The sequence below is a fragment of the Mirounga angustirostris genome, unplaced genomic scaffold (assembly GCF_029215605.1).
Source record: "Mirounga angustirostris isolate CCGP_5_RB_7025 unplaced genomic scaffold, mMirAng1.0.hap1 SCAF_15, whole genome shotgun sequence".
Taxonomy (NCBI): domain Eukaryota; kingdom Metazoa; phylum Chordata; class Mammalia; order Carnivora; family Phocidae; genus Mirounga; species Mirounga angustirostris.
This window is the reverse complement of record NW_026991723.1, coordinates 92,604,815-92,619,457: the sequence shown is the minus strand read 5'-3', so window position 1 is coordinate 92,619,457 and position 14,643 is coordinate 92,604,815. Positions and strand designations below refer to the sequence as shown.

General features: G+C 67.6%; 1 protein-coding gene across 9 annotated transcripts; it reads left to right on the top strand.

Moving 5' to 3' along the window:
- The first annotated feature begins 109 nt into the window (after window positions 1-109).
- CARD9 (caspase recruitment domain family member 9) lies at window positions 110-13,405 on the top strand. Of its 9 annotated transcripts, none has more exons than XR_010407582.1 (13): window positions 110-3,354; window positions 3,530-3,667; window positions 4,238-4,542; window positions 4,616-4,795; window positions 4,920-5,063; window positions 5,361-5,486; window positions 6,863-7,054; window positions 7,494-7,535; window positions 7,758-7,803; window positions 9,022-9,098; window positions 9,470-9,546; window positions 12,324-12,463; window positions 13,160-13,298. XR_010407582.1 is itself a non-coding variant. In XM_064579085.1 (13 exons), the coding sequence occupies exons 2-13, from the start codon at window positions 3,171-3,173 to the stop codon at window positions 13,326-13,328; spliced, it is 1,743 nt and encodes a 580-aa protein (XP_064435155.1). In that variant the 5' UTR covers window positions 110-1,856; window positions 3,157-3,170; the 3' UTR covers window positions 13,329-13,405. The 9 variants fall into 9 exon arrangements, 6 of the variants coding, with proteins under 6 accessions (XP_064435155.1, XP_064435154.1, XP_064435151.1 ...); XM_064579085.1 differs by lacking the exon at window positions 9,022-9,098 and having other exon boundaries at window positions 110-1,856; window positions 3,157-3,354; window positions 13,160-13,405; XM_064579084.1 differs by lacking the exon at window positions 9,022-9,098 and having other exon boundaries at window positions 110-1,856; window positions 3,139-3,354; window positions 13,160-13,405.
- The last annotated feature ends 1,238 nt before the right edge of the window (window positions 13,406-14,643 follow it).

Genomic DNA, 14,643 nt, shown 5'->3' with positions numbered 1-14,643 from the left:
GACCGGGCAGTGTGCAGAGGGTTGGGGCCTCCTCTGGCCGCATCGGGAGCCGGCGGGCTGGGCCCTGAGATCCGAGGAGCCCCCTGAACCCCAAGCCTCAGTGTTGGATGTGGGGTGCCCTTTCCACGAGACATGCTTGTGGCTCAGACCGCGGGGCCTGCCACGAGCTCCCAGGTGGCCGCTGGTCTTGGTGCGGCCACGGGGACTGGGGCGGACCCGCCTCGCTGCCTTCTGCCCACACGGCTAACCCAGGTGGGCGCCTGGAACCAGCGGCAGTCAAGCTACCGATAAGTGGTGCAGTGGCCCCAGGCCAGGCCGCCTTCCTCCCGAGCGGCTGCTGCTTGGCAGGAGGCCAGGCCCCAGCACCATCCACAGCCCTGCCTGAGGGGCGCTCAGCCTTGGCTTTGGTGGGCAGCCTTTTGAGGCACTTGGTTCTAGAGGCTTTGTTCTGTGTTCTCCACGTGTGACCCTCCCCCGGGTACCGCACCCTCTGGGACTGACCCACCACCACACAGCCCCGTGAAAGTGCTTTCACTTTTCAGTTTGTGCCCAGTGCTTTCTTGGCTCGTTTCTACTTTTCCTAGGGGCTTCTTTGGACCTGTGGTTATTTAGAGGTTTCTGTTTAATTTTCGAATGTCTAAGGATTTTCCAGTTAGCTTTTTGTTACTGATTTCTAGTTTCTGATATGAAGAACATGATGTTTCTGTCGTTGAATCTTTACAAACCCCACCATGAGGGAGACACCTTTTATTAGCTTCGTTTTGCAAAACGGGGGGACACCGGTGGTCACAGCTCCAGGCCCAGGACTGCCTGCTTCTGGAGGTGTGATGTCAGCCTCTGTCCTCCCAGAGACCTGCGGGGGCCGGGTGGGGCAGGCTACCCGCCGCCCTGTGATTCAAGATGCGCTGGAGGCAGAGCCCAGGGACTGAGGATGGAGAGCCCACAGGCAGGGGGCCGGTCAGGCGAGCGGCAGCTGCCTCGGGAAGGTGGAGCCGGGAGCCCTGGTCAGGACCCTAGCTGTGGCCTCAGCCTGGCAGCCGGCATCTCCGGCCAACCGGCACAGCTGCCCCGGCAAGGCATTGGCCTGGGGTTGGTTTGTGGGGGGCACGGGGAGTCGCCTCGGGGTCCTGGGAGCCGGCTGTCACAGTCCCGTGTGTCCCGGGTGGAGAGAGCCTGCTGAGGGGAGACACTTCCAAGAAGGGACGGGCGTGTGCTGGGCTAGCTGTGGTGCGGGCTGGTGGCCATGTGGGGCAAGCGTGGCCGGGCCCCTGGCCTCCTGTGGGCCACAGCGGCCTCTCCAGCCACGTGCCCTCTTGATGCTACACGGCAGCCCTCATGTGATCAAGGCCCCTGCTGGCCGGCTGCGTGTGTGGGCCCCTGGCGGAGAGCCCAGAGTTGGGCCCCAAGCCCTGGGATCCCCACCTGCACCTTGCAGGCTGCCTGCACTGCTGGGCCCCAGCCGGCCCCTGCTGGAGAAGCCTCCGGAAGCCTGCGTCCAGGCCAGAGCAGGCTGGACGGTGCACTGGCCTCCTCCGGCTGCGGGGAGGGTCTTTGCGCACACTTCCACTTAGTGGGCACCAGGGCTGGGCCTCCAGGCCTCTGAGCGAGACTTCCACTTTCCTCCGCCCCGCCTCCCGGGCCCTGCCAGGCAGACGAATCAGAAGGCAGGCCCAGGGACCGGCTCCCTTGGGCAAGACCTGCCGGGCTCCGTGGAGCTAACCAGCACCATCAGGAAGTGCACAGCTTTCCTCCTGGGCTCTGCCGGCCGGCCTGCAACACCTCCTCCTGTTCGTCGGATCGGGCTGGCCCAGGGTGGCCAGCGCCCCACCGTGCAGGTGCCCCTCCAGGACCCTGAGGTAGGTGGGATTGCTGCCCCTTCTGAAGGTGCCAGGAAGACGCCTCTCTGCTCAGGGCTCCTGGGGCAGGGAGCCGGGTGCTGGGGCACCTGCCCCAGAAGGGCAGCAAGTGGTCTCAACTCTTCTGCCCTGTCCGCCTTCACAGCCACGTGGTACCTGCTGGTCCGTCTCAGGGGACTTAGCAGCAGGGTGTCCGGTGTGGGACTTGTGGATTTGAGGCGGGAGAGGCGGGGAGCGGGCTGAACGTTCCAAGGGCCACCCACCGAGTGCTGGTGTGTGTGTCTGGCTGGATGGGATGACCGAGGGCCACGGGAAGTCGGAGAAACTCCTGCAAAGACCCCGCCTGCTGCCACCTGGACCTCTGGGAGCGTGGTCTAGCCCCTCTGAGCTGGAAACCATGTTCCCACGCCGGCTGAGGGCGCTCTGGGGCGGCAGCGGGTCAGTGTCTCCGTCCCCGCCACCAGGAGGAGGCTTCTGGTTTGGCCCAGGCCTCAGAGAGTGGTTCCCGCCCCCGCTGGTGGAAGGGAGCAGCAGTGGGTGGTCCCAACACGGATGGCCCCCTTGCTGGGGAGCCCGAGCGCCTGGGAACAGGCTTCATCTGGGAGGGGAGAGGAGCCCCGCGGTGGCTGGTGCCCAGGACCTGAGAGCCTGCAGAGGGCGCCCGAGCGGCTCTGGGGCTGGCCGTGGGCGATGCAGCGGGCCTGGCTCCCCCGTGGGCGGTCCGCAGTCGCCCTTCCCGAGCGAGCCGCCTGGACCACTGTTGCACCACCAGCCAGCTGCCGGAAGGAGGAGGCGGTGGGGCTAAGCTCTGAGCGGCCGCCAGGTCCAGGAAGGAGGAAGTCCCCCACAGCCCTGCCTGGCACGCACGGGCGGGCGGGTCACCGTCCCAGGGTTGCCGCCCCAGCCTGGGTGCCTGCCTCCCCACACGTGCCCGGGGGGCGCTGCCAGTGGGTAGGAGGCGGTGGCCTGCCAGCCCCACACTTCCGGGATGGGGAGTGCAGAGTCCAGAGCAGGGCCACGGTGTGGGGCGTGCAGTGTTCTCAGACGCCACCCATCCCTGGAGCCCTCCACGTCTTCCCCCACTCTCATCAGGGCGACCCAGGGACGGGGAAAGCCCATGCGCCGGGGGGGCGGGGGGCGGGCAGCAGGGCCCAGGGAGGGCTGCCCTGGCTGAGCTGGTGCCCCAGGTCACAGCACCAGCACCGAGGAGGGACCCGTGAGGCCGCACACCTGTCCTGGACACCCCCAGCCGGTCCCGGCCTGTGGCCGCCCCTCCCAGCAGTTCTCCCACCGACCACAGCCGTGGCCACCGCCATGTCAGACTACGAGAACGAGGACCAGTGCTGGAATGCTCTGGAGAGCTTCCGCGTGAAGCTCATCTCCATCATCGACCCCTCACGCATCACACCCTACCTGAGGCAATGCAAGGTGCTGAACCCCGACGATGAGGAGCAGGTGCTCAGTGACCCCAACCTAGTCATCCGCAAGCGGAAAGTGGGTCAGTGCCGCCTCATCCAGGAGCTTCGGGCACGGGAATGGGCACTCCCCAGCACCCCATACCTTGTCCCTCCTGCTGGGAGCAGTGGTGCTTCCGTGCGCAGCAGAGGCCCCGGGGAGAGCCCAGGGCGGTGGGCAGGATGGCCACGGCCCCAGCCAGGTCCTGTGGGTTTCAGGCGTGCTCCTGGACATCCTGCAGCGGACCGGCCACAAGGGCTATGTGGCCTTCCTCGAGAGCCTGGAGCTCTACTACCCACAGCTCTACAAGAAGGTCACGGGCAAGGAGCCCACCCGTGTCTTCTCCATGATCATCGGTGAGGCCTGGGGCCCCGCAGGCAGGCCGCTGATGGCTGGCCTCCTGATGGATAAACTGGGGACAAAAGGAGGTGGAAGGGGCACACTGGATTGCAGCAGCTCCGTCCTGCTCCTTCTCTCTCTGCTGGAGGAAGGCGGACCCATACTGGGGTGGGGGACAGAGGGCCCCATGGTTCCTGGGTCAGAACCCCCCTGACGCCACCAAAGCCTCGGCTCCTGGAAGGACGGGCGTCTGCTGGCCCCAGCAACAGGCGAAGCCACACTTCCCTGGCCTGGACGCATGTCCTCTTGCCTCACAATCAAGATCGTGACAAAATGAGCCGAAGGGGGAGGGTGCCTGGCCTCACGGCTGCCGTCCTGGGGCTGGGCCGGGGACAGGGCCGCAAGGTGAGTCAGGAGCTCTGCCTGCTTCCTTGAAGGGGAGCACCAGCACCTTTGGGTGGCCCCTCGGCCGGGCCCCGAGCCTCCTGCAGTGGGGTGGCCGGCCCTCAAGCCTGGAGCCCGGGAGGGGCTGCAGCAGGGCAGCCGTGGGCCGGGCGGGCCCTCTGACGCAGCCCAGCTGTCTGCAGACGCATCTGGGGAGTCGGGCCTGACCCAGCTGCTGATGAGCGAGGTGCTGAAGCTGCAGAGGAAAGTGCAGGACCTGACCCAGCTGCTGAGCTCCAAGGACGACCTCATCAAGGAGCTGCGGGTGAAGGACAGCCTGCTCCGCAAGCACCAGGAGCGCGTGCAGCGGCTCAAGGAGGAGTGCGAGGCGGGCAGCCGCGAGCTCAAGCGTTGCAAGGATGAGAACTACGACCTGGCCATGCGCCTGGCCCGTCAGAGCGAGGAGAAGGGCGCCGCGCTCATGCGGAGCCGCGACTTGCAGCTGGAGGTGCCCTGGCACCCATGGCGGGAGGGTGGGGGGCGCGGGGCGAGGCTGGCCGGCTGACGGGGTCTTCCCGCAGATTGAGCGGCTCAAGCACAGCCTCATGAAGGCGGAGGATGACTGCAGGGTGGAGCGCAAGCACACGCTGAAGCTCAGGCACGCCATGGAGCAGCGGCCCAGCCAGGAGCTGATGTGGGAACTGCAGCAGGAGAAGACACTGCTGCAGGCGCGCGTGCGGGAGCTGGAGGCCACCCTGCAGGTGGGGCGCGCGTGCGGGAGCCGGGGGCCGCCGTGCCGGCGGGGTGAGTGCTCATGGGAGCTGGAGGGGCCTCCCCTCTAGTCTAGCTGCTTCTCTACCACTCTCTCCCCTTCACCACCCGCAGGAGGGGAAGCCGGACAAGAGCAGTCCCTACATCCAGGTGCTGGAGGAGGACTGGCGACAGGCACTGCGGGACCACCAAGAGCAAGCCAACACCATCCTCTCTCTGCGCAAGGACCTGCGGCAGGGCGAGGCTCTGCGTGCCCGGGTATGCCGCCGGGGCAGGTGGACTTCAGCCTGGGCCAAGCAAGCCAGGCCGGGTGGGCTGAGGGACTGCCCTGTGTGCACGCAGCCCCTGGAATTCACACCCCGACTTCACCCCTTCCTGGAGGTGCAGGGGCTTGGCCTCCTCACCCCACTCCCGGCCCGTACTCCCCCAGGCTTTGGTCTGGAAGTTCAGAGTTGGCAGGGACCCAGGGCCTCAAGCAGCCTCCCCCTCCCTCTGCTGGGCTTGACTGACCAGGGGCCAGAACGGGCGGTGGGGGCTAGCTGCTGACTCCCGTAGTGCATGGAGGAGAAAGAGATGTTCGAGCTGCAGTGCCTGGTCCTACGGAAGGACTCCAAGATGTACAAGGACCGCATCGAGGCCATCCTGCAGCAGATGGCGGAGGTGGCCATCGAGAGGGACCAGGTAGGCACCTCGCCGCCTCCCACCCCAGGGTGGGGCGCGTTCCCCCCAGCCGCGGCGCCTCGCCCTTTGCCCTTTCAGGGGAGGGCACTTGTCCGAGAGCTCCTTGAAAAATGTGAACAATCATGAAGGTGACCCCTTCTCCCACTGCCAGGAAAACTACTCCACTGGCTGGTTGTACCTTCAGATTCTTTTCAATATACGTATAGTTTCATTTTTGTCTTACAAGAAAGGAAGCTGTCTTGTTTGCAAATAGCTTTTTTATTTTTTTAAAGATGTATTTATTTTAGAGAGAACAAGAGAGAGTGCGTGTGGTGGGGAGGGGCAGAGGGAGAGAGAATCCTAAGCAGACTCCCCGCTGAGTGGGGCTCGATCTCACCACCCCCGAGACCATGACCTGAGCCGAAATCAAGAGTGGGACGCTCACCCGATGGAGCCACCCAGGCACCCCAGCAAACAGCTTTTTTAACTTCAAACACCGTTGGCACTTGGGCTGGCTGGCTGCGCTCCTGGGGCCCGGAGGCAGGAGCCCGTGTGGACTGTATCCCCATCACTGCTTTCCACCACCTTCCCGCCACGTAACGCGGGGTCCTTTCTGGTCAGGTATGGCCGATGCTTCAGTGCCCTTCGGGAGGGGACTGGCAGCCTGTGTTCGGAGCCTCTGGGCCTGCAGTCCCACGTCGGAAAGCCTCCCCGTGCGCGGTAGTGGGAAGCGGGAAGCAGCACCACCAGGCCAGGGGGCCCGGCTGCCACCTTCCCTCGGGGCAGGCAGAGGAGGGGAAGCGCTGTAGCCACGGAAGGCAGGCCACCAGCCAGGGACCTGGGGCCGGGCAGCCCAAGTGAGCGACTGGGATTCTCTCCGGTGGGTCCTAAGTCGGAAGCAGGGACACAAATGAAGGCGATTCTCAGTGATTCATCAAATCCTGGCTGTTTGGGGCCGAGGGCTCCAGGGGATGTGGGTTAGCCTCCAGGCAGCGGGCAGGCTCCCAGCAGGCCGCTCGGTGTGGTCAGAGTTGTGTCCTCAGGTGCGGTCTGGCTGGAGAGCGTGGAGGGGATGGGCGCAATAAAGCACATGACATGGCCATTAACCATGTTCTTGGTACCAAGTTACACGGCAGACTGATAAAAGCCGTGCAAAGGGCGTCAATCCGTGCTGGACGTGCACTGGAATGGAGGACTCGGGGAGGGCGCAGGGACGGCAGGGGCTATTCTGGGATTTGAGCCGGAGGCTCTATCTTCACGTTCCGGGAGTCCTTCGGAACTCTATTGCTCCTGCAAACCCTGAAGCACTGACCGCGGGCTGAGAGGCGGGGGCGGCCTGGGGTCTCCCAGCGGCCACGCAGCTCCCAGACAGAGCCTGCCCTGTGCCGTCCCCACAGGCCATCACCACGCGGGAGGAACTGCATGCACAGCACTCACGGAGCCTGCAGGAGAAGGACGTGCTGCGGAAGCAGGTCCGGGAGCTGGCCGAGAAGGCAGACGAGCTACAGCTTCAGCTCTTCCAGCGTGAGGGCCAGCTGCTGGCCGTGGAGGGCAGGCTCAAGCGGCAGCAGCTGGACACGCTCGTCCTGGTGGGCCTCCCAGGGGCTGGGGGGCCTTTGTGGTGCACGCCGGTCAGAGCTGCAGCCCTGCCACAGTAGAGCGCAGGGCCCTGGCCCTCAGGGGCAAGCGTGTCCCCAGAGACACCAGAGCCCAGAGGAGGGGACACCAGGCAGCCCAGGTCCAGGCCTGGCTCGGCTATTGCTCCACCGTGACCCTGGGCTGGTCCCAGGCCTTCCTGAGCCCCTTCTGTCCTCTGTAAGGGGCCCTCCTCCCGGCAGGCCACTCTGGGTGTCAGGAGGGGGAGGGAGGGGTGTTCTGGGCGGGGGCCAGGGCCAACCGTGGGCTGGAGAGGGGCCTGAGGACAGGGGCTGGCCGGGGACCCCTCACCAAGCCCCACCCCACCCCAGGCCCTGGGGGTGGCTGGGCTTCCCCACAGCCTGCTGACCGACCCCTCTTCTGTGACCACAGAGTTCTGACCTGGAGGACAGCTCACCCAGGAACTCCCAGGAGGTGAGTGTGAGCCTCAGGGTGGGCTCCAGGCCACCGTCCCCTGTGGGAGCTGGGCCAGCTGCTCTCCTCCCAGGCCTCACCTGGGCGGGCCGGCGGCCGGCCGCCATGTGGCCCTTGGGGTGGGCCTTCCTGCCAGGTCTCTGAGGAACAGCACGGCAAGTTAGGTGGGTCCCTGGAGGGTGGCAGTCTAACTGGATGCCCGTCTCTCTCTCTCCCTGGAAGCTCTCACTCCCCCTGGACCTGGAGGCCGTCCAGCTCTCAGACAAAGGTAAGGAGGGGCAGCTTCTCACGGCCGAGTCTGGCCTTGTCACCTTAGTTGGCGCCAGTCCTGACAGGGTAGAGCCCTGTCCCACTGATCCTTCACAACCCTACTTTACAGATGGGACACTGAGGCTTGGAGGGACGAGTAACCCTCCAGGCTCCCCAGTGAGCAAACAAGAGCCAGGAGTGTATGTTGAGAGCGCGTCCCTCCATGGGAGCCCACTCTGGGCCCAGGAGTGCAGAGCTGAGGCGTCCTGCTCTCCCTGAGCTTCCTCTTGGGCAGGGGGCAGGGGAAGTCGGCCAGCAAATGTGGGAGGTGCAAACAGAAGGGGAAGGGGGCGTGTCTCAGGGCCAGGCAGAGGTGGCAGGGAGATGGCCTGAGGGGTGGCAAGGGGTCGAGGGGCTCACTCTGAAGGTGGCTGTCAGAGGGGAGGTGGGGAGGTCCGGGCAGGGAGGTGGCGTGGGAAGCCAGCCAGACCTCCTCAGCCTCGGGCCTGCCACCAGCCTCCAAGGGAGGCAAAAGAGGACCAGCTGGTGCAGAAGTGAGGGAGCAGGCCAGGCCAACGCTGCCCAGGGACCTGAGCTTCAGGACACGGAGCCCAACATGGGGACAGGCGGGCAGGACCCAGCAGGCAGTGAGTGGTAGGGGAGACCCTGGGAGCCCCAACCCAGGGGTGGTGTGGCCCCTTGAAGGAGCTGGGGCGGGCTTCCGGGTCAGAGGCCGAGGAAGGGAAGGTGCCAGCCTCAGGGAGAGACCTGGGTGTGGGTCTCCCCCTGTGAGGTCAGTGAGACGAGATGTCCAGTCTCCCATCCTGGCCAGTTTAGGGGAGCCAGCCCATAAGAGCAGCTTCTGTCTGAGGGTCCTGAGCCTGAGGCAAATTCTGAGGGGACCAGACAGCTTGGAATGTTCTGCTCCAACTGCTGCAGTGCCCCAGCCCCCACCCGGGAGCAGAGTCGATGGCGTGGCACTGCCTGGTGGGCTTCCAGCTGCCTCTGCCTGCCTAGAGGGCGTCGGGAGTGGGCAGTGGCATCTTTGAGCTCCAGTCCTCTTGTCTACACAATGGGAGGCCTCTTGGGGTTGAAGTGAGAGCCCCCAGAGATGACTGAAGAGATGATGCAGGACTGGCCTGGCAGCTTCAGGGGACAGGAGGTGGCCGGGTGTTGGCCATGCTAAGCGTGGTCCCAGCAGCTGGGTAGGACCGACAGGCCTAATTCTCCGTTCTAGGCGGCCCGGCCAACAGGAACAGCCCACAGCAGCCCTTCGTGGCGCTGCAGGAGGAGCAGCTTCCACTGACCTCCAGCGTAAGGCTGCCCTGGGGTCCCTGCTGCCCTAGGGCGCCGCTGGCATGGGCCTCCGTGTGACGGAGCCCGGGAAGGCTGATTGCTCGACCTGGATGCCTGGGGGTGATGGCAAGGGTCTCTGCCCGTGGGCTCTTGGGGTGCACTGTTTGGGACAGGAAGCCGAGTCCCCCCGTCTTGGATGAGGCAGTGGGCAGAGGGAGCGGGCAGGACGCGGGCACTGTGGGCTCGGAGCGCAGGCCAAGCTGCTGGGCGCCCGCTCTGTCCTGTCCTCCGAGAGGCGGGACAGCACACCGCAGTCCCCCACGGGGTGTGCGGTCGCAGGGGCGGGGACACGCCCCGCTCCGGGAGCCTGAGCCGCGCTCCTCCCCCAGGACGCAGGCGCGAGCGGCGGGGAGCCCCCCGAGAAGGAGCGGCGGCGCCTCAAGGAGAGCTTCGAGAACTACCGCAGGTGCGCGGTGGGCGGCCCTGGGCGGGCCCCGGGAGGGCTGGCCGGGGAGGGGGCGCAGCGGCCCTGCGGACATGCGCTCGCCCCTGCAGGAAGCGCGCCCTCAGGAAGATGCAGCACGGCTCGAGGCAGGGCGAGGTGGACTGGGAGAACACCACGGGCAGCGACAACACCGACACGGAGGGCTCCTAGCCAGCCCCGCGCGCCGGGAGGACGCCCGCCCAGCCGGAGGGGCGCAGCCGCCCAGGCGCGCCGGCGGGCACGCACGGGGACTCGCACAGGCGTGCTCTGGCTCTGCGTGCGGCAGTGTCGGAAATGCAGTTCCATAAATAAACGACCGGGGTCCCGGTACCCTAGCCTCCGCTGGCCTCGCTCCCGCGTGCACCTCCCAGCCGCGCGCGCACCTCCCGCCCCCAGGGGGCAGCAGAGCACGGTCTGCCGGGCGGCGGACGGAAGCCGAAAGGGGCGCCTTCGCCGCGTGCCCGCTTCCAAGATGGCGGCGGCACGGCTTCAGCCGCGCGGGGCGGGGCGGGCGGGGCAGCCGAGGTCGGAGGGCGGGATGCTGCGGGCTGCGCTGAGCCGCGTGCCGCCGCTACTGACTCGCGTGCGGCCGCAGGGGCCGGGCCTGAGGTGGTTGTGGGGACGCGGGGGCGGTCCGGGGGCTGCGGGGAGAAGGCAGGCCGGCGCCGGGGTCTGGGGCTGGCGGCGTTTGAGCTCGGAGCCGGGGCCCGGGGCCGCGCACTACCAGCTTGTCTACACTTGCAAGGTGAGCGTGCGACGGGTGCGAAGCTGGGTCCCCATCTGGTGCTGGCCGGCGCGGCGGGAAGAGGCTCCCCATGCGCGAAGGACAGTATGGAGGGGTGGAGCTGCCCCCGGGGGCGGGGCCCTTCCGGGAGAGGGGTGGGGCTGTCCTCGGGGGCGGGGCCCTTCCGGGAGAGGGGTGGAGCTGTCCTCGGGGGGGGGCCCTTCCGGGAGAGGGGTGGAGCTGTCCTCGGGGGCGGGGCCTTTCCGGGAGAGGGGTGGAGCTGCCCCCGGGGGCGGGGCCTTTCCGGGAGAGGGGTGGGGCTGTCCTCGGGTGCGGGGCCTTTCCGGGAGAGGGGTGGAGCTGCCCCCGGGGGCGGTGCCTTTCCGGGAGAGGGGTGGAGCTGTCCTCGGGGGCGGGGCCCTTCCGGGAGAGGGGTGGAGCTGTCCTCGGGGGCGGGGCCCTTCCGGGAGAGGGGTGGAGCTGCCCCCGGGGGCGGGGCCTTTCCGGGAGAGGGGTGGGGCTGTCCTCGGGGGCGGGGCCTTTCCGGGAGAGGGGTGGAGCTGTCCTCGGGGGCGGGGCCCTTCCGGGAGAGGGGTGGAGCTGTCCTCGGGGGGGGGGCCCTTCCGGGAGAGGGGTGGAGCTGTCCTCGGGGGCGGGGCCCTTCCGGGAGAGGGGTGGAGCTGTCCTCGGGGGCGGGGCCCTTCCGGGAGAGGGGTGGAGCTGTCCTCGGGGGCGGGGCCCTTCCGGGAGAGGGGTGGAGCTGTCCTCGGGGGCGGGGCCTTTCCGGGAGAGGGGTGGAGCTGCCCCCGGGGGCGGGGCCTTTCCGGGAGAGGGGTGGGGCTGTCCTCGGGTGCGGGGCCTTTCCGGGAGAGGGGTGGAGCTGCCCCCGGGGGCGGTGCCTTTCCGGGAGAGGGGTGGAGCTGTCCTCGGGGGCGGGGCCCTTCCGGGAGAGGGGTGGAGCTGTCCTCGGGGGCGGGGCCCTTCCGGGAGAGGGGTGGAGCTGTCCTCGGGGGGGGGCCCTTCCGGGAGAGGGGTGGAGCTGTCCTCGGGGGCGGGGCCTTTCCGGGAGAGGGGTGGAGCTGCCCCCGGGGGCGGTGCCTTTCCGGGAGAGGGGTGGAGCTGTCCTCGGGGGCGGGGCCCTTCCGGGAGAGGGGTGGAGCTGTCCTCGGGGGCGGGGCCCTTCCGGGAGAGGGGTGGAGCTGCCCCCGGGGGCGGGGCCTTTCCGGGAGAGGGGTGGGGCTGTCCTCGGGGGCGGGGCCTTTCCGGGAGAGGGGTGGAGCTGTCCTCGGGGGCGGGGCCCTTCCGGGAGAGGGGTGGAGCTGTCCTCGGGGGGGGGGCCCTTCCGGGAGAGGGGTGGAGCTGTCCTCGGGGGCGGGGCCCTTCCGGGAGAGGGGTGGAGCTGTCCTCGGGGGCGGGGCCCTTCCGGGAGAGGGGTGGAGCTGTCCTCGGGGGCGGGGCCCTTCCGGGAGAGGGGTGGAGCTGTCCTCGGGGGCGGGGCCCTTCCGGGAGAGGGGTGGAGCTGTCCTCGGGGGCGGGGCCCTTCCGGGAGAGGGGTGGAGCTGCCCCCGGGGGCGGGGCCTTTCCGGGAGAGGGGTGGGGCTGTCCTCGGGGGCGGGGCCTTTCCGGGAGAGGGGTGGAGCTGTCCTCGGGGGCGGGGCCCTTCCGGGAGAGGGGTGGAGCTGTCCTCGGGGGGGGGCCCTTCCGGGAGAGGGGTGGAGCTGTCCTCGGGGGCGGGGCCTTTCCGGGAGAGGGGTGGAGCTGTCCTCGGGGGCGGGGCCCTTCCGGGAGAGGGGTGGAGCTGTCCTCGGGGGCGGGGCCCTTCCGGGAGAGGGGTGGAGCTGTCCTCGGGGGCGGGGCCCTTCCGGGAGAGGGGTGGAGCTGTCCTCGGGGGCAGGCCCGGCACACAGGGGTAGGTAGGCTGTCTGGGAGGAGGAGGAGGCCCTGCCCCGGGGTGGAGTTAATCATCAGAGGGGCGGGGTCCTCCTGAGGGGCGGGGCCAGGCACAGGCGTCACCTGGGCCGCGGGTGTCCCGCAGGTGTGTGGGAGCCGGTCCTCCAAGCGCATCTCCAAACTGGCCTATCACCGGGGAGTTGTCATCGTGACCTGCCCCGGCTGCCAGAAGCACCACGTCATCGCCGACAACCTGGGCTGGTTCTCAGACCTGGGCGGGAAGAGGTGAGGCCCCGTGGGCAGGGTGGGGGGACAAGCCCCCCTGGGGTTGGGGCCCCAGCCCGCGTCCGCGGGGCTCCCTTCCTGTCGGGAGGCTCGTGGAGCCTGCCTCCCCAGCCTGGGCATACAGGAGGGGCTGTTAGGTTTGAGTTTCGGGGAAACCACAAACGGCCCGGGCAGGGATGGGACCAGCCTCCTGTGGTCCTGCTTCGCTGCCGGACCTCTGCCCTCACTGCCGGCCTGTCCGTGTCCGGGCTCCAGGCCGCCCCTGAAGTGAGGGGCACGCTGGGCTGAGTCCTGCAGCACAGACCCTTCCATCGTGTGGCTGCTTCGTCCCCACAGAGATGTGCGGAGTGTCAGCTCCGGAGCAGGGCCCTAGCGCGTCACTCGCGGTCTCTGCCCGCTCTGGCTGGCCGGTCATCACACCAGACTGGGGGTGTGTGTGAGGCGGAGTGTACCCCTTATGGGCAGGAGCCTCCTGGGCCGTTCTGAGGGGCTCTTCCGCTTGAGATCGGGTTAGTAATAGCAGCTGCCTCTGGGGGCTCTGAAGGGCTCGTGAGGTCAGCGTGCAGCGCCTCGTGGCCACACCAGCGTGGGGCCCCACACTCCGGCTCCAGCCTGGCCCTGGGGTGCCCTTGGGTGCACTTGAAGACCCAAGGTGCCAGATGGGCTCGGGGCTGAGAGTGATGCCTTCTCTCTCAGGAACGTTGAAGAAATCCTGGCGGCCAGAGGGGAGAAGGTGTGCCGAGTGGCTGGTGAGGGGGCCCTAGAGCTGGTTTTAGAGGCTGCCGGGAACCCCAAATCCACCACTGCTCCAGAAGGGGGCGAGGGCCAGGACCCCACTCATCCTGGCAAGACGGAGCCCAGCTGACTCTGTCTCTGCTTTCCAGAAGATGCTTCGGCCCTTCCGGGCTGGCCTGTTTTCTATCAATAAACACATCACTCGGAGATGGTGGGGCGTGGGGCCTTCTTCTTGTCCCTGGTTCCGGAGTCAGAATGATTCCGAGGAGCCTCCGCCAGGTGCTGGTCCTGGTCCTGCGCTGTCGCTCTGCACAGAGGACGGGCCCTGTACTTGCCGCTCGCGGCTGTGTCTGCGTGGGGGGAGGCTGGACAGGGAGCCTGAGCCCCCAACCCCCGGCCATGGCCGGTAGCCCTGGGCGGTCCCTCTGCCCTTCTGAACCTCCGCCTTCCCATCAGATGAAGATGCTAATGGGACACCCTGTCAGGAGGAAGGGCAGGAAGACAAGACGTGGGACAGGTGTGGGGGGGCGCGGACGTGCTCTGCAGGCCGGGGCCCCGGTCTTGCTGGGTCTGGGGCGGGTGCCTGGAAGGCATGGCCGATCAGCCACTGTTCTTCCTTGGGGAGCAGCACCCACCATGGGTCCTGTTCCTCTGGCCAGACACGGGGAGGTCCTACAGATCCCCCTTCCTCCTGTGCCCCCTGCCTTCCCCCGACACCTCCTGGACAGCGCTGGTGAGCCACAGCCGCCCTCGGCCCTGACCCTTGGCTGCTGGCCAAGTGGAGTCAACAAATCAGGCAGCTCCCTGTGGCCACAGCGGGGTCGGGTGGCCGCCGTGGCGAGGAGGGTGGGAATCACGGTGGGCCACATGCCCCACGTGGTGCCCTCCCCCCAGGGGCGTGCGGTTTGTCTCCCAGCCTTGTTTGACGGCCTGCTCAGGATGTTCCTGTGTTTATGGGAGCGCGTGTATTTGCAGAAGTGTGACCTTCACTATTAATCACCAGCCACGGTCTCGCAGCTCCTGGCAGGATCCGAGCTGACTGCTGCCCTGCGTCAGCGCCCCGGGCTCTGCCGTTGTTCTCCGGGGCGCTGGCACTGGGTGCTTTAACTCGATTACCCCCTGTCTTTCCCCTGGCTAACAACCGCCTGTTATTCCCCTTCAGAGCCTCCCGTGTCATCTGTGGAGACTGTCGGCCTGGAGGCTGAGCCAGCCCCTGTGCCTGACTGCTTCACCGTCCCCAGGTCCCCGCCGGACCTGACAGTGCAGACCTGGACAGAGGAGGGCAGCCTGGGCCAATCCCGCCCTTCACAGATGGGGAAACTGAGGCCCGGGTTGTGGACATGGGTAGAGACCATATTTCTATTTCCTGTATTCTGATGCTTGACGTCCAGGCCCTGCTGACCCCGGTGAGGTTGCCCCTCTTGGGTTAGTGCCTAGAGATAGTG

Coding starts and splice junctions, on each gene's coding strand:
- CARD9 (XM_064579081.1), top strand. CDS start 2,409: ATGGCCCCCTTGCTGGGGAGCCCGAGCGCCTGGGAACAGGCTTCATCT. Junction 3,355..3,529: donor CATCCGCAAGCGGAAAGTGG/GTCAGTGCCGCC, acceptor TGTGGGTTTCAG/GCGTGCTCCTGGACATCCTG. Junction 5,487..6,862: donor TGGCCATCGAGAGGGACCAG/GTAGGCACCTCG, acceptor CCGTCCCCACAG/GCCATCACCACGCGGGAGGA.